Here is a 22479-nt window from a genome sequence, read left to right as displayed (position 1 = left end):
TCGAAAATCGCCTTACGTCAGTTCATAGGAACAGATCTTCGAAGTAACTCAAGGACCCCCCCCCCCCCGTGTGTGTGTGTGTGTGTGTGTGTGTGTGTGTGTGTGTGTGTGTGTGTGTGTGTGTGTGTGTGTGTGTCTTTATGTTTTTTCGATTCCCATCATACCATGTGGGGCTATTCCTCTAACAAGTGGGATGGTAATAATCTAGCTAACTGGATGGACACATAATTTGTATTTGAATTATTATGCCAAGCAGGATGGCACTTTTTACTCAGCCAGATGAATCAGAACCTACATCCCAGATCTGTGCATAGTCACTAAAGACTCTGAAGACCACCCTCTTCCATCAACCAGAACCATCCTTAACAGATTCCCTAATAGTCAACATCGTCCTACATTAATAGAGATAGGAACATCAATCCCAGTCATCAGCGGAACACCAATTGTATTGTTAGATGGAATCTCCGCAGATCCAACTGGTCTGCATTTCAGAAACAAATCGAGCAGACCATTAGAGCAATTCCACCCACTCCTAATTGCTATCCTAGATTTGTTAAACTACTCAAATCTGCAGCAAAAGCCTCTATCCCTAGAGGCTGCAGAAAACAATATATCCCATGTTGGAGTAAAGAAAATGAGGAACTCCTAGCCAAATATGAGGAAACTGAAGATCCAGCTAGGAGCTCATATCAACCCTGGATAAAAACAGAAAGGAAAGATGGATCTCAACCATCAATGAACTCAATTTCGTCACATCTAGTCAGAGAAGCTGGTCACTTCTGAGAAAACTAGGTGGATCAGAGCCAATGACACACAAAACAACAGAGATAACTCCTGATCAAATGGCTAACCATTTATTGAACACCTCCGAGATTCATCCCAGCTCTACCAGGAAAATTGCTGTACAAGCTTCCATCAGACTAAACCTGAAGACGGAACTCGAGCTTCCTGAACTCATACACCCAATATCTCAGGAAGAGGTACAAATAGCCTTAAAACTTACCAAGAATGGCAAAGCTGCAGGAGTGGATGGTATACTCCCTGAGTTCCTAGAACATCTTGGTCAACATGGCCAAACATGGCTGGCTGCCCTTTTCTCAGAAATCATCATGACTGGTAAATTACCAAAGATGTGGCAGGAAGCCAAAATAATTGCCATGCCCAAACCAGGGAAAGATCCAAATAAAGTGAAAAACCTACGACCTATCTCTTTGCTTTGCACCACCTTTAAGCTCTTTGAAAGAATTCTCCTTAAAAGAATTTCACCACTCATTGAAAGAGCACTCCCGACTGAACAAGCTGGCTTCAGTCCAGGAAGAAGTTGCTGTGACCAGGTCCTGGCCTTGACAACTCAAATTGAAGCAGACTTCCAGAAGAAACTTAAATTGAGAGCCACTTTCATTGACCTAACATCTGCTTATGACACTGTCTGCATCAGGGGCCTCCTCCTAAAACTAGGAAATATTATAAAATGTAAAAAAATCTACAACTTTTTGAATCTATTCTCTCCAACAGAAAGATCCAGGTCCATATTGGCAGAAAAAAGAGCAGGCCCAGATTCCTTCACAACAGTCTTCCTCAGGGCTGTGTGTTATCCCCTATACTTTTTTTACATCTATGTGTATGATCTACCTCATACCAGATCAAGCAAGTTTATGTGCGCCGATGACCTAGCGATCTTTCATCAATCCACCTCCTTTATCAACTTAGAATCAACCTTGAATACAGACCTGAACACTCTGGAAGAGTACTTCAAGCAGTGGTACTTGAAGCCAAATCCAACGAAAATAGTGTCCTCAGTATTTCACCTGTACAATGCAGAGGCGAATCGACAACTCAACCTTTCTTTCTGTGGAAAAATGGTAGAACACTAGCCTCACCCAAAATACCTTGGAGTGAGCCTGGACAGAAGCCTAACCTATAAAAGGCACATCATCAAGCTCTCCAATAAAATTAAAACCAGAAATAACATCATTTCAAGGCTTGCTGGAACAACCTGGGAGTTGTGGTGCAGAAGTCCTAAGGTCGTCCGCACTAGCCCTCGCATTCTCTGCAGCAGAATATTGTGCCCTTGTATGGGAAAGAAGTACACACACTAACATTATCGACATCCAGCTGAACTCTACCATGCACACAATTAGTGGGACAGTGAGAAGCACCCCTCTCTCCTGGCTGCCTGTTCTATCTGACATTGCTCCACCACACATATGGAGAAGACAAGCCTCGATTAAGGAATTTAATAAAGCAATGAGCAACCCACTCCTATCCCTACACCGGACTCTCATAAATCCACCTAGTCTTTGCCTAAAATCTAGAAAGCCTCTCTGGTCTATGGATGAACTCTCTTCAGCTGCACTGCCATCAATATCTGACATATGGAGAGAATACTGGTCCAACAATCTCCCAACAAATGGCTTCCTGGTAGAAGATCCCTGTGCTCCGCAGCCTGGTTTTGCTCTTCCTAGGAAGATTTGGTCATCCATAAACAGGATCAGAACTAGTCGGGGCAGATGTGGCTATCTTCTACATAAATGGGGGCTGTCAGATCACCCTTATTGTGATTGTTTGTTCTCCCGTGACTCAGACAATTACTCATATTGTGTACGACTGCCCAAGGCGCCAATTTCACGGTGGTGGCCTACAGGACATCCACAAGGTGACGGATGAGGCCTTGAATTGACTTTCCAGCCTGGACCTTGACCTGTAGTTGGTATGGTGGTGGCAGTGGTTATGGAGGAAACAGAAGATTATGGTCCAGTCTCACCACGAAGATGTTATTCTAGTAGTCACTCTCATAGTCCTCGTCATAGTATCAGCAGAACTCCTCTTGTTTGAAGATGATGATGATGGGCCTCCTCTAATGGATCAAGTTTTCTCACACAAGACACAACTGCTCTCTACTTAAACCTCGGATACAGCCACTTTCAGTGGTGTGCCCAGGGAGGGGGCCAAGGAGCCCTGGCCCCCCAAAAAAGAAAAAAAAGAAAAGTTAAAAAACATTAAAAAATTTCCAAAATACTTTTCCTAATTAAAATTCTTTTTTTTTTTTATTTATGTTGTGTCATGTCTTCTATTTCTATACTACTTATGAATTAGGGAGTCACATAAGGTGAGAGAACCCTATAGCAGTGTTTCTCAACCTATGGTCCGCGACGATGGGACAGGTGGTCCACAACCAGACTTAAATTAACCAAATAAATCTATATATTTTAATTATCCAAACAAAGCAAATTAAAATTGAATAAGTAAGTAAAAATTATTGAAATAAAACGGATACTTAAAAAAATAAATAAAAATAGCGACAGAATGTTTCATTCCATGAACATTCTGCCACTATTTTAATTTGTAGCGGCAGAATGACGAGTAATAAAAGAGGGGTTAAGTGAACAACAATATGGTTTTATTGCTTCCACTTTCCCTTTCTGTTTTGTCAGATTTGAAATGAACATGTGTTGTCCACATGACCACATTTCAACCAATTGCTTGTTGTTTATTGATTTTTATTGTTGAAGGGTTTCCTCCTTCAACCAAGGCTCAATATATCTTCAAAAGTGCTAAGTAATACTTGGACAAAGTGTGAAGTACGGTATTTATATATTTTTAGGAAATCATGCGACTTGAAGATAAAAGCAAGCTGCCAGTTGAGTTGAAATGCTAACTCTCTTCAACCGGATTCCATATGTGAAACTGCCATAACAACATCCACTATATATATATATATTTCTTAGTTTTAACACGTTTTATGAATTTTAACACCTTTGGTTGAACTTTATTGCTGCTTTGGGGCAAGTGAACTCACACACACAAACATCTAATTAAATAACAATAGTTTTTAGTTAGATACTGTGTTTGCCAGTACAACATATGGTTTTGCTTGAGTCTATACAGATAAGCCATTTCCTATATAAATGATATAGGAAATGGCTTAAAGGGAGATATTCAGTTGTTTGCTGATGATGCAAAGTTGGGTAGTGCAATAAAAAATCAAGCATAGTTTCTGTATGAAAGGATGTGATTCATTAATTAGAGTCGTTTTTATCCCAGTTGTCTCTAATTGCACTATTTGTTGAGAAATATATTACACAGACTGCTGGTACCTTATTCACTGACATAATAAAAGTACTTGTGTTTCTTGCCTCTGCAATATAGTGGCTATTGGGGAGGGCATGTTGTTTACCGTGGGAGCAAGTTACTATCCCCCGCTCTGAATGTGTTTCAGCTTTTTTTCATTTGCGAGGTATATGCGAAACTTTTTAATTTCTTTTTTCGAAAAGTAAAATCAGCGGTGCAAGTTCTATTCGAGTAAGTACGGTATTTCAATTATGGATAAGTACATTGGCACCTTCTTTAAACAGAAAAATAGCTCGGATGACAGTGATAATACAAAACGAGTTTGTAATGACAGTTTGTGTGTACTGTAGTTTCTACTAGGGAGTGGAAGTTAGGCAAAGTGGTTCCTTTGCATAAGGGTGGCTCTAAAACTGCGGTAGTTAATTACAGACCAATCACCATCTCAGGAGTAGTGGCAAAAGTATTGGAAAAGTTGGTTAAAGACAAAATTCAAGAATGGGTGGATCAGGATATGATACTCTATAGAGGCCAACATGGTTTTGTTAAAGGTAAATCCTGCCTTAGCAATCTATTAACTATTCATAATAGAATGACATCTGAGTTGGACAAAGGAACTGGCTACACAGTAGTACTTCTGGATTTTGCTAAGGCTTTTGGCAGGATACTCCATGCAACAATGTTACGCAAATTGGAGCAGATGGGAATGGATACTAAATTGGTGATATAGATAGGAGAATGGCTCAGGGAGAGATATACCAGAAGGTGGTGTATGGAGGAGCTGAGTCCAGGATGAGGCAGGTGACCAGTTGTGTGCCTCAGGACTCTGTGCTTGGGCTATTGTTGTTTAATTTGTATATAAATGATATAGGAAATGGCTTAAAGGGAGATATTCAGTTGTTTGCTGATGATGCAAAGTTGGGTAGTGCAATAAAAAATCAAGCTGATGTTGAAAGTTTGCAGGATGATTTAAATAAGCTGGTAGAATGGGCAAAAGGTAATGGATGTCAGTTCAATGTGGAAAAGTGTAAAGTTATGCATTTTGGGATTAAAAGATTACCAGCTGTGTACTACATTGATGGAACAGTACTCCAAGAGATTCATGAGGCTAGGGACTTAGAGGTGTTGGTAGATAGGGAGATGAAGTTCAGAGGACACATTGCTAAGGTGTCCAAGATTGCACATAGGATTATTTGGTTGTTGAGGAACACACTGACATCCAGAGATAAAGAGGTTATTGTTCCCCTTTATAAAGCATTGATACTTCCACATATGGATTATTGTGCTCAGGTCTGGTCACCTGGATTCCTTGGAGATGAGGAGGCTGTGTAGAGGGTTCAGAGAAGAGTGACCAAGTTGGTGAGTGATGTAAAAAATGCTCCCTAGATTGAGAGCTTGTGGATTGCAGAGGTTGGTTGATAGGAGGAGAAGAGGGGATATGATAGAAACATTTAAATTACTGAAAGGTTTTTATAGGATTGGTGGAGGGGAAATGTTTCAGCTGCGTGATAGTGATGGAAGAACAAGAGGTCATCCCTGGAAATTAAAGAAGAGTGTGGTTAACAAGGGTATGAGAACAAGGTTTTTTGCCTGGAGGGTGGTGAATGAGTAGAATTCATTGCCTGATTTAGTTGTGAGCTCTTCGTCTGTAAATGAATTCAAGAAGAGATATGACAGATATTGTTTTGCTAGTTTGGATGTCCCACGATGAGTCTACTGACTTTATAGAGATACCCATAATAATAATAATAAGAGAAAGAGGTCTGTAACAAACCCACAGAAACACAGAATTCCCATCAATTGCAATGTGATAATATTAATACGCTGAACGAAAGAAAATTTGTTGACTTGCTGGACACTCGACCAGTGGATCTCATTCAAAGGTAAATGCATTTGGTTATTTTGTAGGAACATTTTTCTGTTTTGTGACTTTTCACCCTTTACGGTAATTATGCCTACATCATTGTGTTATTATTCAACAATTGTTTTGAATGTGTATATAAAGTCAATATCAACAGTAACCTGATTACGAACGCATGATGAAAGGGACGGGGAGATTTGGAGCTTCCCCAGTTAGTATTCAAAAGGTAGATACAATTGGTTATTTTGTATAGGGTCCCAAAACTTTTTAGTTTATAATTTAACTACTGGGCAAGCATTTGTGTTCACCTCAAAACTCTGAAACAGAATTTGGAAACATATTTTCCGAATAACTTTTATAAGAAATTTCAGTGAGTTCACGAGAACGACCTTTCGTTATTGAAAAAAGAACAGCTAATTGAGCTTTCAAGTGACAGTAGGCTGTGGGCTTAAAATGCAATTCTGTGATCGTGGTTTGGCTCGATTCTGGATCTTGCCTTTAATGAGAAGTGAATTTTCCGAATTATCTGAAGAAGCATCGAAAATTGTCATGCAGTTTTATTATTATTATTAAACAAGACCTCTGGAGTCAAAGACTCATCTGGGAGGTTCTTTTATCACACACATCTCATCATACCGTGTCTTAAACACACTCAAACTCCTTGCAGACACCACACTCTCAGGCAAGGCATTCCAATCATTCACAGCTCTGCACGAAAAAAACCTGTCTCTCACTCCCCTACTCACACCCTCTTTATACAGTTTCCAGGGATGACCTCTGGTTCTCCCCTGATCTCTCACTATTCTCTGTAGAACTTCTCCACCATTGATCTTATAACAACTTCTTACCAACTTGTAGGTCTCTATCATATCTCCCCTCTTCCTTCTCTCCACTAGACTCTGCAAATTACATCTTCTCCATTGTTCCTCATACTCAACATTCCAGAGGTCAGAAACTACCTTAGTCAGTCGCCTCTGGACCCTTTCCAACATCTCTTCATCCTTCCGAAAACCCGGTGACCAAATCTGGGCACCATAGTCCATGTGTGGCCTAATCAAAGCCTTATACAACGGAACAAGAACCTCCTTACTTCTACACGTCAGTGTCCTCCACATCATTCCTAGAAGTCTTTGTGTTGTCTTCACAATTTTGGCGATGTGTCCCCTAAATTTTAGATTCTTATCCACTATCACCCCCAGAGCTCTTATTTCCTCCACTTCCAACAATATACTCTCACCAAGCATAAATTCTGCATCCCATCTTTGTTTTCCAAATTTTAAAACCTTGCATTTTGCAACATTGAACTCACATCCCCATCTGCTTGCCCAATCATCAATCTATTCAAGTCCTCTTGCAAGGCCACAACATCTTCACTACTCTTTATGGTTTGTCCCAACTTTGCATCATCTGCAAACAACTGAATATCTCCATCCAAACCCTTGCCAATATCATTAATATACAAGTTAAATAGTAATGGCCCTTCTACAACCTATCTTTGCGAGAAAGGATTTTCATCGCTCCTTCAAATAAAAAGAAAATACAGAATTCGTCTTAGTGTGTGTGTGTGCTGATCTTCGACTGAAGTTGACCAATATTGAGCCAGATATCCAGCAACTCTGCAGGGCTGAGAAGCTCATCCATCTCATTAAAAGTAAATAGTAAATAATTATATCAATCATATTATTTATTTGTTTAATAAAAATTAAAACTTTGTTTGATGATGATACACTTTTAATCGTTTACTTCCAAGTTAATTATGTTTCCATATGTATTCAAAACATGCTTTTAGATTTATTATATTATAAATGGCACAGTTTTTCCCAAATGTTGGTAATCTCCACTTACGTTTTTAAGAAAAATTACATAACTTAGTGGTCCATAGAATTGTTTTAGGCATTTTACTTGTCCTCAGGCTTAGAAAGGGTGAGAAACGCTGTCCTATAGCTGTCCAGGCCGAGCCAGAGGAATCATTGCAGATGCTCAGTTATAGGTCGTGTGCGATGCGCTCGTATTCTGTGCTATTTTGCATTGAGTTTGTTAAAAAGTATGTCTTGAACTTGAAACTTCTTTTCATCTCTGAAGAGTAACCTTACCATATGTAACTTCTTCAATAACATTGAAGTTAAGTTAAAGTTAAAAATTTAAAGTGAAATTTGTAAAAGATTTTATTTTGTTTTTTGGATTTTGTGCTTCAAATTATGGCTGAAAAACGTACTAAGAGTATTTTATTGAACTATTTCAAAAAAAAAAAAACCAAAAAAGGATGATTCAAATGTCAGTAGCAATGTTGGCGCTATTAATATTGTCAATACCGATTTGGATTCGGTTTCCCCAGTTGTAGGTCTGACAAAACCATCGAATTATCCAGAAAAAAGTACTTCCTTAGTTATTAATAAAATTTTGACAACATCACAGTTTTGAAAGAACAAACATTTAATTCTGACGATAATTTAGATATTGTGAAAAAGTTGTGGAAACCAGAACCAAATTTTAATTTTCCTGCAACCTGTACTGCAATTCACAACCGAAGTTTTCAATACACATGGCTTGTGTACTCTTTAGTTGAAAATAGTGCATACTGTAAATATTGTGTTGTTTTTGCACCTGCTAATGTTGGAAAATCTAAATCTGAAGTACCTGGGCAGCTGGTTACACAAGATTATAATAATTGGAAGAAAGCCATTGAAAAATTTAATAATCATCAAAAAACAAAATATCATATAATGACTGTTATGACTTACGAAAGGCTAAACAATATTCGAGATGGAAAATGTATTCCAATCAATCGACAAATTGATGTAGATAGTGCATCACAAACTGCAGTTAATCGGAAACGATTAGAGTCGATTATAAAAACAGTAATTTTATGTGGTAGACAAAATATACCCTTGAGAGGACATCGATCGTGATTATGGAGAATTTTCATTTGAACAGGAGGTAATTGCCAAGGAAGGCAATTTTCGAGCTTTGTTAACGAGAATCGATGCGGGCGACAAAAACTTGGCTAAATATTTTAAACAGTCTGCCAAAAACGCTACATACATTAGCTGGAACATACACAATCAAATTATAAATGCATGTAATGAAATCATTTTGAACCGTTTGATTGAAAAAATTAATTCGGCAAAATGTTTTTCAATTCTTGCTGATGAAACTTGTGACATTTCTACCACTGAACATCTTTCCTTGTGTGCCAAGTATATAGATGAAGAAAATGGCAGCAAAGTTTGTGAACAATTTTTACAATATGTTCCTGTAACAAGTACTACAGGAAAAAACTTATCCGACAAAATATTAGAAAACTTAAATAATTATGGCATCGATTTGTCATATTTATGTGGGCAAGGTTACGACGGTGCCGCATCAATGAGCGGAAAGTTTAATGGTGTCCAATCTCACATGTCAGCTATATATCCACAAGCTTTATATGTTCATTGTGCATCACATAGTTTGAATTTGGCAATTGGAAATGCCGTATCTGTGACTGAAATAAGAAATTGCATTGGCATAATTGAAAAGGTACACAATTTCTTCAATACCCCTAAGAGACAGGACGTCTTTGTTGACAACATTGATAAATATACTCCGAATACTAAGAGACAAAAACTATGCCAAGTTTGCCCGATTAGGTGGGCAAACTTGGCATAGTATAATTGGCATCATATAATTCCACCATGAAGCCATCATGGTGGAATTATATGATGCAGTGATTCATAGTCTTGAAACATCGTTTCTTGGGAAGACAGAGACTTGTCCTCTAACGCAAAACTTTTGAATAATTCATTGTGTGAATTTGGTTTTATAATATCTTTATTTAGCTTGCAAAAAATATTTGCGTACACCTTACCATTGTCTAAAATAATGCAAAAATCTGACAGTGACCTCTTAATTGTCCTAAATTTTGTTGATGATGTTGTGGCTCAATTAAATACCATTCGTGAAACACCAGATTTTTCATTTAAAGATATTTTTTTCATTTATGGAGCATGTATAAAAGCCAATAATTTTAATATTGACATTAAAAAGCCAAGGACTACATCAAAACAAACATTAAGGTCCAATATTCTAGCCGATTCTGTAGAAGAGTATTTCAAGAGAACTATTTTCATTCCATTTGTTGATCAAATATTGACTCAACTTCAGGAACGTTTCACTAGGCACCACAACATTTCGAAAAATTTTTTTTCTCTTCTACCTAATGGAAAAGATGCTCTAACAGCAAGCGCAATGGAAGATTTTCATCAGTTGTGTGAATTTTATGCCGGTGATTTGCCTTATACAAATCCAGCAATTTTGAACGCCGAATTCAAGTTGTGGTATAAGAAATTTGAAAAACCGTTTGCAATAGCTCCATGCAAAAATGCTGTTGATGCAGTTTTAAAGTGTGACAAAATGATATATCCTAACATCTATAACTTATTAAAAATATTTGCAACCCTTCCGGTGTTGGATTCTGATTATGTAGAAATTAGAATAAATGTTATTTGATTCAGAATCCAACATGATTTTCCGTCACAAGAACTAAATTTGTAAATATTATTTAATGTAAATAACATAAATTATAATTGATATCATATAACTACCTTAATTATATCAATTATTTAATTATTTAATCAAAGAAATGTGTTAATGGTAAATAGATTCTGTATTAATTATTATTAAGTTATTTTATTTATTGTTATGTCAATATTATAAGAACTTGTATTTGTAATTTAACTACGCACTTATTGAAATGCAAATATTCTATTTATTCTTTTTTGTGAAAGTTTAACGTTATGTAATAACCGAATGTAGTTGTATAGCCTAATGTAACATTCGCGAGAATGTTTACGTTTATCGGTTGTCATAGAGACGCGTGAAATAAGCGAGCGCGAGTGAAGGGAGCGTGGGCAAAATAAGAAGAGAAAATATATACGTAGTAGGGGAGTCGGAACGGAACTTTGGAAGTGAAAGGAAGCAGGGCGATAAAATAAAGAAGTAAATAAGAGGTTCTTAAGGGTAGAAGTTAAGTGGATAATTTTTATAAGTGAGCAAGAACGTAACGAATTTTTTAGTTAGCTGAAATTGAAATCAGCAGTAGTAATAGAAGGAAATTTAAAGCTACAATCGGATAAAGTAAAAAGCTGAACATTCAAGGAAGAATTCTGAATAAACCCAGCTGATCTAGTATTGCAGCTTATTTCCGATTTGCCCTAAAGAGAACCTCACAGTGTTTTAATTAATTTATGAGTGGTAATAACGATAGTTGAAGTGCCCTAATTGATGTCAAGAATTCTGAAGCGTAATTGATAGTGCTTTAAGTATAACTGCGGATAAGTTTTGTAAATGTGTTTTTATTCTTTAAGTGTGATAAGTGAATTCCAGAAGTTTGCTCACAACATAATAGATGTTCTAGGAACCATTTCCGGTAAGATCTATCATAGTGAATTGTTAACTTTAACTGTGGTTACCCTTCGTGATTGAGAGTTGGAGATAGGAATTGTTTGAAAGATTATTTTCAGCTATTAGATCCCGTAATATTTTGAACTTAGCATGACTGAAAAATGTGTGAAAACTAATTAGATTGGAAGTTCTATTATATTCATTTAAGTGTAAAAACTTTATAATCCAGAAGCTAAAAAGATGTATGTGAAGACTTGGAAGATTGTGCTAATGTAATTGACTTGACTTAATGTTTGACTTATTTATATGTTTAAAATTAAAAGTAAAATTTATGTAAGTGTTGTATGACCTATATTAAATGCTTTATTTGTTGAGTTGAATTTGCCTGAAATTCTTTTTACTGCACCGTTCACAAAAATTCGAATCTTGCGGGAATCCCAAGTGGAAAATAAAATACCTCGGCCAGAATGAATGAAAAGACTGCTAACTAATTTTGAATTGATCCTACTAATTCATATAGACTTATCTAAGGATAGTGTGGCGCAGTATAATAGAAATTTCTCTACCCTTAGATCAGTGATTAATTTGCAATTAGTTTTCCTTTATTTTATGAAAGTGACTTTTAGCAAGATGGCGGAACGTCAAGAGAACACGTCACGACACCGGCAACAACATGCGTCAGTGAAAGGTCATTTTCTAACTTACGCCTTTTAAAAACCTATTTAAGATCTACCATGACACAATCACGATTGAACGGACTGGCTTTGATATATATATATATACACACAGAGAGAGATTAATGTAACCACGACTGAAATAATTCAAGAGCTTTGTGAAAAGAAAACTGGATTTTATTCTTTAAATAAATTTTTATAATCACCTAATGAATTTTATTTAATGAATGAAATTTAACGAATTTTAGTTAACAGATAAAAATATTTTTAATGCAAATTCATTGCATTAAAAATATTTTTATCTGTTCAACTCAGGACCCCCCCCCTACCCCAAGATCAAATCCTGGGTGTGCCACTGGCCACTTTTATGTTGTGAAGTGTTGTGAGAACATGCAGTCTTGTCATACTTGGTGCAGCAGGATGATAATTGTCCCTGGCTTAATTATGACAAGTTACTTTTGCTTTATATATTTTTTTTTAAAAAAAAAAGAAAGACTTAGTAAGCAGGTTGTGCCTTTTATGTAATGAACTTTTATATGTTAAGATTTTCATCATTTGTTTCTGGAAATTGTGATTGTTTTCACTTACCAGTTTCATGTAGCCATAAGAATAAAAAAAAAATTTTTTCCTTTTAATAAGGTATACTATTTAGGTTTGCTTAAATCAAGACAGTTCTTTTGAAATATTTATTTTATATATTTGTTTTTATTTATTTTTTTATCTAGGTAGTATCTGTTTGTGTTGATGACTTGAATAAGTCAGGTGGTGGAGGAGGCAGTAATTCCAGCTCTGACACAAGTCAAGTAATCAAACTTACCAAAGCTCAGCTGAAATCTCTTCAGGAGGCAATGTACCATAGTGCTGAAAATGGCCACTTAGAAATCACCTTGGATCTCAGAAATATTGGTAAATTTCACCTTCTATTTTTGCAATTAAAAAAATAAACATAAATTTTAGAAAATTACTCTAAAAACAATAAAGATAAAGTTTATTCTATTATCTTCATTGAATAATGTCTTTACCTAAAATTCATTCTAATAAGATTCCTATCTAAAATAGGTAGGAATCTTATTATATATTGGGTTTTATCCTTTATCCAAGTGTTAGTAAACAAAGTTTTCACCTGAATATATAATTAGTAGCATGAAAAATGAAGAAAAAAAAAACTTCCAGACAGGAATCTTATTAGAATAAAAAGAATAAGCACCACACACACACACACACACACACACACACACACACACACAAGTGCTGTTCTGTGGATGCATGCCATTCTATTCTATTCATATTAGATAGACCATGTATTCAATGATACATAATCTATTCTACTTTCTGCAGCTATTCATATTTGAAATTAACAATAGTAGAATGAAGATTTTCTTAAAGAGATAGGATGATTAATTTTCTTTTGAATTTTCAAAGGGTCCAGTTTTTATTATAAAATCAAAATGCTGTGCTTACAATTTGACAATGATATTTTGAATTAATAATGGAATTATGACATGATATGTGTGAATCCTACATATAAAAGGCTGTAAATCTGTATTGCTGTAGTACTATGGATGGACATAAAAATTAGATAATCCAGAAACTCTTCTCCACAGACAATAGGAACTTTTTTAAGCTACCAGTTCTGGCCTCCAATAAGCTGGAGGTACTCATCTGGTTAATAAAATTCATTTCCTACTTAAAACATTAATATGTTTGTTTACATTATGACTGGCAAAAATTTAAAAAAAGATGTAAATCAAATATGTTGCTTCTTTCCTTCATTGTGATTTTAGTATTCATTATAACAAATTTGTGAACACAACTACCATTTGGAATAATAACTTCAGTAATACTCACAGTTACTGAAGCTGTATTTTGAACAAAATGTCAAATTAACTAATTTGACATCTTAACCTTCATATCACTGATCCATTCCTACCAAGATTTTTTTTTTGCAAATTTTGATTGGAAAAATGACATGCATATGATTAGGTATCTGGATAAAGTGTGCATCACTGAGAGTATGAATATGTAGAATGGTAGAAACTAAAGTGTTAGGATGGATATGTGTAGAGGCACTGCTAATGTGAGTGATTGTAAGAATCCAAAAACTGTAAGAGGTGACAGATGGGGGGGGGACTTGGAATATGATGAGTTCTAGATCATTATTTAGGAACAGTGACAATTTCTACAAAAAAACTAAGTACATGGATAGATGAATGTTGACTTGTATATTTAAATCAGACAGACTATAGAGGATGCACAGATATGCATAGGCTAGGAAGGTGATTATTCACTGATACTAAAAGTATAAGGACCTAGGATTCTTACCTCAGTGAGGAATTCTGGCTAAAAATTATATTATTATTATTATCATCCCAAGATCCCATGGAATCAAAGATTCATCAAGGAAGATGAGTGATGAGCCCTTTGTGATACACACATCTCATCACACTGTGCCTTAAAGATGTTCAAATTCTCTGCAGACACCACACTCTCAAGAAAACATTCCATTTCTTGACTCTCCATGCAAGAAACCTGCTTTATTATATAACTTTATTATATAAACTTATATATATATAATTTATTATATAAACCTGTATATATGTATAATTTATTATATAAAGCTACTTAAATATGCATTATTATTATCATCCCAAGACCCCATGGAATCAAAGACTCATCAAGAGAATCAAGGGAGAGCCTTGATTCTCTTGATGAGCCCTTTGTGACACACACACATTCATCACACTGCCTCAAACATGTTTAAATTCTCTGCAGACACTACACTCTCAAGCAAAGTATTCGAATCATTTCTGACTCTCCATGCAAAAAACCTGCTTCTCACTGCATTGCTCACACCCTACTTATATAGCGTTCAGGGTGTGAGCAATGAAGGATAAAACACTATGTTTATTTTAGTTGTAAGTATAGTTGTTTACTAAGGTAACATAAATAAAAGAATCGTCGAAAAATAAAATTGTGTCTCACATGAAAAGTACTGCCTGGGGCGGACTGCCCCCCACCCCACCCCACCCCAGCTATGCCACTGGGATGCCCTCTTGTTCTTTTCCCCCATCTCAAACCATTTTATGAAAAAACTTTTCAACATTAATCCTGTAACAACCCATCATCAACTTCTATTATATCACTCTACTTCCTCCTATCCACTAGACCAGAGATAGCCAACCTATGGCATATTGCACCAAAAGTGCCACATTGGATGATTAGAAGCGACACAATGGACCCCATTGATAATAATAATAAACAAGTAAGCCTATTTATGCAAAAAGTGTCAACCAAAAACCAATTTGTAGCAAAGGCTAAACTTTGTAATTATTTTTAGCAATTTTATTGTTTTGCACACATCTTCAGGGAAATCGCAACCAACCAGTGACTTGGGTGGGACTGATTACAGACCTAAAAATGAACTGCTGTGTTTGTTATAAATGTCAGAAGTATCAGAAATAAGGGGGATGAAATGGTTTCAGTGATTGAGTTTATTCACCCCCAAATCATTGGAATAAGTGAAACATGGTTGAATGAGGATGATGTCTTCAAGGGAATAGAAAAGGAAGGATACGGTATTTTTTGTGAGGATAAAAAGGACAAAAAAAGGAGGGGAGCGCTGCTGATGATAGCAGGGGAATTAAGTCCACATAAGGTAGACATGAAGAGGAAAATAGTGACATTGGTTATCAGGCAGTGTGGTGTAATGTGGAAGTTGCCAGTAAGATATTTAGTTTGAAGGTCAGGGAATGTGGAGGGTGGTAATGAAGAAATGTATAAAACAACTTGGATTAGTGAACAAAGGAAGGGTAATTATTATGGATGATTTTAATTATGGCAGTATAGATTGGAATGAAGAGATAGCATTTGGGAATAAGGAAAATTAATTTCTTGCGTTCTTGAGAGATAAGTATCTCAGGCAGCATGTAAAGAAGGACACGTGAGGATTGAGAGTTTTACTTTTAGATTTGATCATATTGTCAGAGAATGTAATTGTGAGTGGGGTTTCACACTTTCCTCCAATTGGTGAGAGTGATCATGAAGTGATCACCTGGGTTGTTGCTAGCCATAATGATGAAAGGATATATGTGGAATTATAAGGCTGGGGATTACAACAAGCTTAGGATATAGCTTGGAGCTATAGCATGGAATGATGAGTTGAGCAGTAAGGAAATAAATGTTGCTTGGGAACTGACAAAGAAATATATAACAGCATCAATGTGTGAATGTATTCCAAAGGCCAAAAGGCTGAATAAGGTAGGTGTAAAATGGATGAATGAGGGACTTAAGCATGAAATCTGGAAGAAGTACTTTGGAGGTAGTACAAGATGAATAATGATAATAATCAGTTACACAAAGACTATAAAGAATAAGCCAGTAGAGTGACTCAGTTAGTAAGGAAAACAAAAGTGCGGTATAAGCAAAAATTGGCAAAACAGGCGAAGAAAATCCCTAGAGTTTTTTTGATATGTGGCAAGTAGAAGGAAGAATGATTGTGGTAAGATGATGTTAATGGATGAAAATGGTGAAATGGCAACTGCTGAAGACATTGTTGAGTCAGTGTTCAATTTATAAGGGTATTTCATCCTGATCAGGGTGGAATCATGGAACTTAAGTGTAGAAGGCATAGGAGAGCATGATTTAATTGTGAGTGAGCATGAGGTATTTGAGGAAATAAATAACCTTGATGTTAATAAGGCGATGTTAACAGGAAATTATATTCTTGTTTTAATCCTGTACCAGTGTAAGCATAGGCATGAAGTAACTTCACGATTAGTCTACTTAGCTGGCCTGGTTGGTCGACTGGTTAGCATACGTGTTCTCCAACTAGCAGGATACTGGTTCAAATCCTGCCTTAGGCATGGATGTCTTTAGGTGGGAGATGAATTTCATCACCTGGTGTGAGATTACTGCCCTGCTTATTGGAGGCCAGAAGTGGTTTGATAAAGTTCCATGGTTTGTCTCCAGAGGAGGGTTTCAAACTATATTAAAATAAATTAAAAATGCAACAAAAATATAAAATAGAGAAAAAAATCCTTAGTCCATCCACAGTACAAAGTATACTATAGGTTTGCAAATAACCTTTTATGGGTGGGAGCAACATGAAAAAAAAAATTAATTAAAAAAAAAAAAACATGTAATAGAGGCTGTTTTATCTCATAATGCAAAGAAAAAATCCATTATGGGAACACTACCCAGACTTGTTTCAACCTTTATTGAGGGTTTCATTGGTTCAGTATCCTCTGGATTCAAAAAAATCATGAGTGACCTGGAAAGGTCTCTCTCTCCCAGCTCAAAACAAAAATTGCTGAATTTGCAGGAAGTTTCAGGTTATTGTGGCTAAATGAGGAGCCTCCATAGCTTAGTCAATATAGACGAAGTACTTTGGTTGGAAAGACCTGGGTTCGATTCCTGGCAGTGACGTGAGGAACCTTTATCTTGTCTCTTTCGACTAAAGGTGAGTTAACCGGTCTCATGCAGAGTTCGATGTCTTCCCCCCTGTATCATGGGTTTTTCATCCCTCAAAACAAGCAAACCGGTCTCCTCGTAAATACATATGGCTACAGTCATAAAATATGCTACGGCAAAGAAGACAATTGGAAACCACTTGCTCATAATCATCTCCCTAGTATGGTCATACAGCTATCCCCACCAGCCATATGGCTGAGGGAATAGGACAGGATAGGTGGTTAAATGAATTAGTTGATACATTTAGCCACGTATCTTGCTAAATGTATCAACGAATTCATTATGTCACATTTGTCCATCCACTCAAATTTAAATGAATTTGTAGTTCTTTTCCACTTTAATTTTGCTGGTTTAACCTACTAAAACTGCTGAAGTAATAATCCTAGTTGTTGCTCAGAAGACATGACCTGCACATTTGCTTCATCTGACTTAGAGAAAAAATTGGTAATGTGCATATTTGCCCTCTGTCTAGTCCCACAAAGGGATTGTACAGAGAGCAAATTAGTTTCATTACATTAAAGGAAGCTCCATGAGTGAGATAGCAAATTATATATATACCAGATATCTAAGGAGTAGCAGCCAATATTCCTTCTAATAAAAGCCAGCTCATGTGTGTATGAAAAACATTTTGTACACACGTTCCTGTACAAAATGTTTTCAATCTTGGCTCAAAATAGCAAAGGTCACAAGCCACAAACTCTTAAGCTGATATGTCTCTAAAATTGGTAACAACAGCTTTGTTAAAAGATCTTACTCAGAAGATTGCTACAATACTGAGAAGGATGCTGACCTGCAGAGATAAAAGAGTTATCATTCTGTTGTATAAGACTCTGATCAGACCACACTTAAACTATTGTTCTCAGATTTGGTCCCCAGGATTTGAAGGGGATAAATTGACTGTGGAAAGAGTGCAGAGGCGGATAACAAAGATGATTTCAGAACTGTACAATATGAGCTATGAGGATCGACTGAAGGAATGTGGACTGCAGAGTTTGGTGGATAGAAGAAGGAGAGGTAATATGATCGAGACTTTTAAACTGTTGAGAGGCAGTTACAGGGTAGACATTGGAGAGTTCTTTCACTTGGTGGACGGGCGGGAAGGAACAATGACAAGGGGCCATCCCTGGAAGTTACGAAAGGAGGCTGTGCGCAAGAGGGTGAGGAGTGGTTTCTTTGCATGGAGGGTGGTTGAACCTTGGAATGCATTGCCTGAGAGAGTGGTTGGAGCGGGAACGGTCAATGGGTTCAAGGAGTGGTATCATAAACTTTGTGTTTCCTAAAAACGACCTCCCACAATGAGTCTTTTGACTCCATGGAGGCCTGGATAATAATCATAATAATAATAATAATCTTGTATGTTACAAGCTAAATACTTTTATAAGAGCAACTTAAATGCTTACTTCTTCAGCTTCTTAAATACTTCAATATCCATGCAGTTTATAAACAAATTATATCACATTTGTCCATCCACTCAAATTGAAACGAATTTGTAGTTCTTTTCCGCTTTAATTTTGCTGGTTTAACCTACTAAAACTGCTAATGTAACATTTCTCATATAAATACCACCCATCTTTCATCTAGCTATAACCTGTAAAATTGCAAGTACTAAATTAATTTTCTTAAATCTCTGTAGCTGCAAAAATCCATCACCGTTTCCACAAGCCCAAGTGATTATACTGTCTAAACAGTAAACACTCTAAACGAATATGCCTCTGTAACTCTTTGATGTCAGTGTAATTATGCCCACATGGTGCACAAAATGCAGTAAAAGTAACTAGAGTGTATTTAAATTGAGATGGGTTAGAGTAATATTGGAGTGGAGACATTGGAGAAATTACTAAATAAAATAAGTGACAAATATGATTTATCATGCAATTTGCTTTTATAGTACGTTCAAAAATTATTGACTGTAAATTAGAAATTCTGAAAGCAAAAAAAATTGTCCATGCAATTACTAGGCATATCCATTTCCTTTATGACTGATGCACACACACACACACACACACACACACAGCTTAGAGGAAACATTGATGACTGAGGTATTGGAATAGTTGTTAAGGACAGAATTCAGGAATGGATGATAGGAATATGATGGTCTATGTAGAACAGTATGGTCTCGTGAAAGGGAAGCCTTGTCATAGCAATTTACTCACTTTCTATAATAACTTGACTGAGTTGGATAAGGAAAATGGCTACACCATTTTCCTTACATTTTCAGAATTCATATTGCTAATTCATATTCATAGGATTCTACATGGAACACTATTATATGAGTTGAAGCAAATTAGGATGAACAGGAAGCTGGTGACAAGGATAAGCAGGTGGCTAATGGGCAGACATCAGAGTATTATGTGGAATTGAATCAACTTGGATTGCTACTGTTCAGTTTTTACATCAGTGATACTGATTTTTATATCAGAATGATTTGAGGGGAATACTCAATTATTTGTGGATAATGCTAAACTAGGAAGAGCAATAGTTAATAAAGGTAATCCTGGAGGATGATCTAAATAGACTGGTAGTTTGGGCAAGGGATTAATGGCTGCCAATTCAATTTTTCAAAGTGTCGAGTTATGCATTTTGGAATGAAAAAAAAAAAAGAAAAGAAAACTACAGGCAGTATATTACATATACTGTATGAAACTGAAGTTGCTTCAAGAAATTAACGAAACTAGGGATTTAAAGGGTAATGAGCCAGTGGACAGAGAGCCAAAGTTTAGAGGACATATTACAGAGGTAGGCAAAATATCCCAATGGATCACTAGGTTAAGAAACACACTGACAATAAGTGCATTTCTTAATAACTTTCTTTATTAGGCTTTGATAAAACCTCATAACAAGTTCAGAGATTTGGTTGCTTGAATTTCCTGGGAATATGGAAGTGGTGGTGAGGATTCAGAGGTGTAAGTGTCCAAAATTGTGAGACTGATTTTTGGAATGCTTCCTATGTAGATATAGTGCATGACTGGATGGGGGAGAGAATACAAGTCACACCTGGAACCTGTGTAACAGTGTGGTTAGTAAGAGTGTAAAGACTTGATTTTTTGCTTGGAGTGGTAAATGAGTTGAGCAGTTTTTTCCCACAGCAGCAATGTTCTAGCATACTGTAGTGTGTGTGTGTGTGTGTATTCCTGATAGTGACCTTAATATAAATGTGAAAATGTTGGGTCTTATTTTATTTTAATCTAAAGTTAAAACAAGTGCTCTAAGACAGGAAATTTTTCATAGCATATTTCCATAGCATAGTAAATAGACCCAGAAGTGATACCAAGGTTGAATTAATATAGAATTCATATATTTCTCATATACAAGTAGTAAAAAGATGTATCACCTTATTATTAAAATACTTTGGATCACAGATAGTTGTAGAAACTCTTGGTTAGAAATTAAATTAAACTTGCCAAGAAATTGTATCCTTGATTAATTCTTTATCTAAGTGTAAATAAACAAAGTTTACATATGAAGTACTGTCACGACTAAGCTATTTGTATGTAGAAGCTGATGACTTCACATTAGTTGCTTTCATATTTCATAAGACTGAAAATGTTAAAACTGGTCTGGGTGATGGCCCTTCCCATAATGCATAGCATTATACATGCCCTAAAGGATGTGTGTCTGCTTTGCATTATGGCATACTAAGGCAACTGATGTCAAGCCACTGTATACAGGTAGCCTAGTCATGAAGATACTTGATGCACAAATTTTGTTTACTTACACTTGGATAAAGGATTAAACAAGAATATAATTGCTTGGCAAGTTTAATTTAATTTCTAACCAACTGGGAAAAACTTTCTACAGTATTATCACTTGTCTTCTCAACTCCTCACCATTGTACTGAGGCAATGTACTGCTCTCTCTCTCTCTCTCTCACTCCTCTGATGCACAGTCTCTAATATTGCTCTCAAATCTTTTACTGTCTGGTTGATACTTCTCAGGTCATCCATACCAACCAACAGTTAACTCATCCATCTTTTTTTCAGGCAAATTACACTCTGTGTTGCTCTCCCCCCCCCCCTCGAGATTCTCTCTATTACGTATTCCAAATCATGGAATTTCTGTACATTAGATTCCATGATTCTCTTTCTTTTTCTCTCTCTCTCTCTCCCCCTCCCCCCCCTCTCTCTTTCTTTCAAACTCAGTCTTCTTTTCATTTTCACTTGTTCTTTTGCTCTCCCACTTTCTCATCTGACTCTCACTTCCATTTATTACATTGCTTTTCTATTTTCTTGTTCTTCTCTTACTCCTAGTCTTTCTCTTTTCTCTCATTCTGTCATCTTTTTTCCCCTTAATTTCCATTCTTCCCCTGCACTTCTATTCACTTCAGCTATCTTCTTGCTCTTTTCATCCTCTTTAGCTCATTCTTCAGGTACTTAACTTTTCTTTCTTGTCTCTTCTATTTTTCTCTCCAATCATGATTATTTCATTCTACACTTATTTGTACACTGAATGCTATTTGTCATAATTCTTACTCTTAATCACACTGTCTATTATCAAATCCAAACTATTTCTGCATTATTCTCATCCTCAGTCATGCTACTGAGTTTCTTATATAATCAAATTATTTTCTACACTTTCATTCCACCTAGAAAATGGAACACTAGGAGAAGACACAAGAGTCATCTTACATATCCCAGTTTTTGTCTACGTGCAACATTTCAGAAAAACATGGGCCTTACCTGCTATATTATGAATAACTAAGATTTGTCACAAGCAAAGCAGGCTGAAAAATTTTAACCATCTCCTCTAAAATGTAGTCCTTGAATGGTCTATGGAACAATGCACTATGCAATAAAAATGATGCAGCAGCCATCTTAAAATTACATTATGAACAGGAGTAAAATGAAATGTTAAACAAATTAACAAAGGCAATCTCATAATTCAAGCATCTCTCTGACTAAAACTACAACTGAACACAAAATCACTAATAATTTTATTAAAAAAGAAATTGTTCTCGAGGTTATTTGTGTGTGTGTATGTGTGTTAATTTTCTTTGACATTTGTTTATTATGAGATTTTAATTGATCA

General features: G+C 36.0%; 1 protein-coding gene across 1 annotated transcript in view; it reads left to right on the top strand.

Moving 5' to 3' along the window:
- Nucleotides 1–22479, top strand: part of LOC150105953 (ankyrin repeat and BTB/POZ domain-containing protein 2) — a 228455-nt gene that overhangs the window by 136056 nt on the left and 69920 nt on the right. The window contains exon 11 of the mRNA XM_090394597.1: nt 12711–12891. Coding sequence (XP_090250723.1) covers nt 12711–12891 — 181 coding nt within the window. The remainder of the gene's footprint in view (nt 1–12710; nt 12892–22479) is intronic.

The sequence above is a fragment of the Typopeltis vanoorti genome, chromosome 6 (genome assembly GCF_054136105.1).
Source record: "Typopeltis vanoorti isolate ZY-2024b chromosome 6, IOZ_Tvanoo_1.0, whole genome shotgun sequence".
NCBI lineage: Eukaryota > Metazoa > Arthropoda > Arachnida > Uropygi > Thelyphonidae > Typopeltis > Typopeltis vanoorti.
Note: the sequence above shows the minus strand (reverse complement) of the source record. Positions and strands in the feature narration are given on the sequence as shown.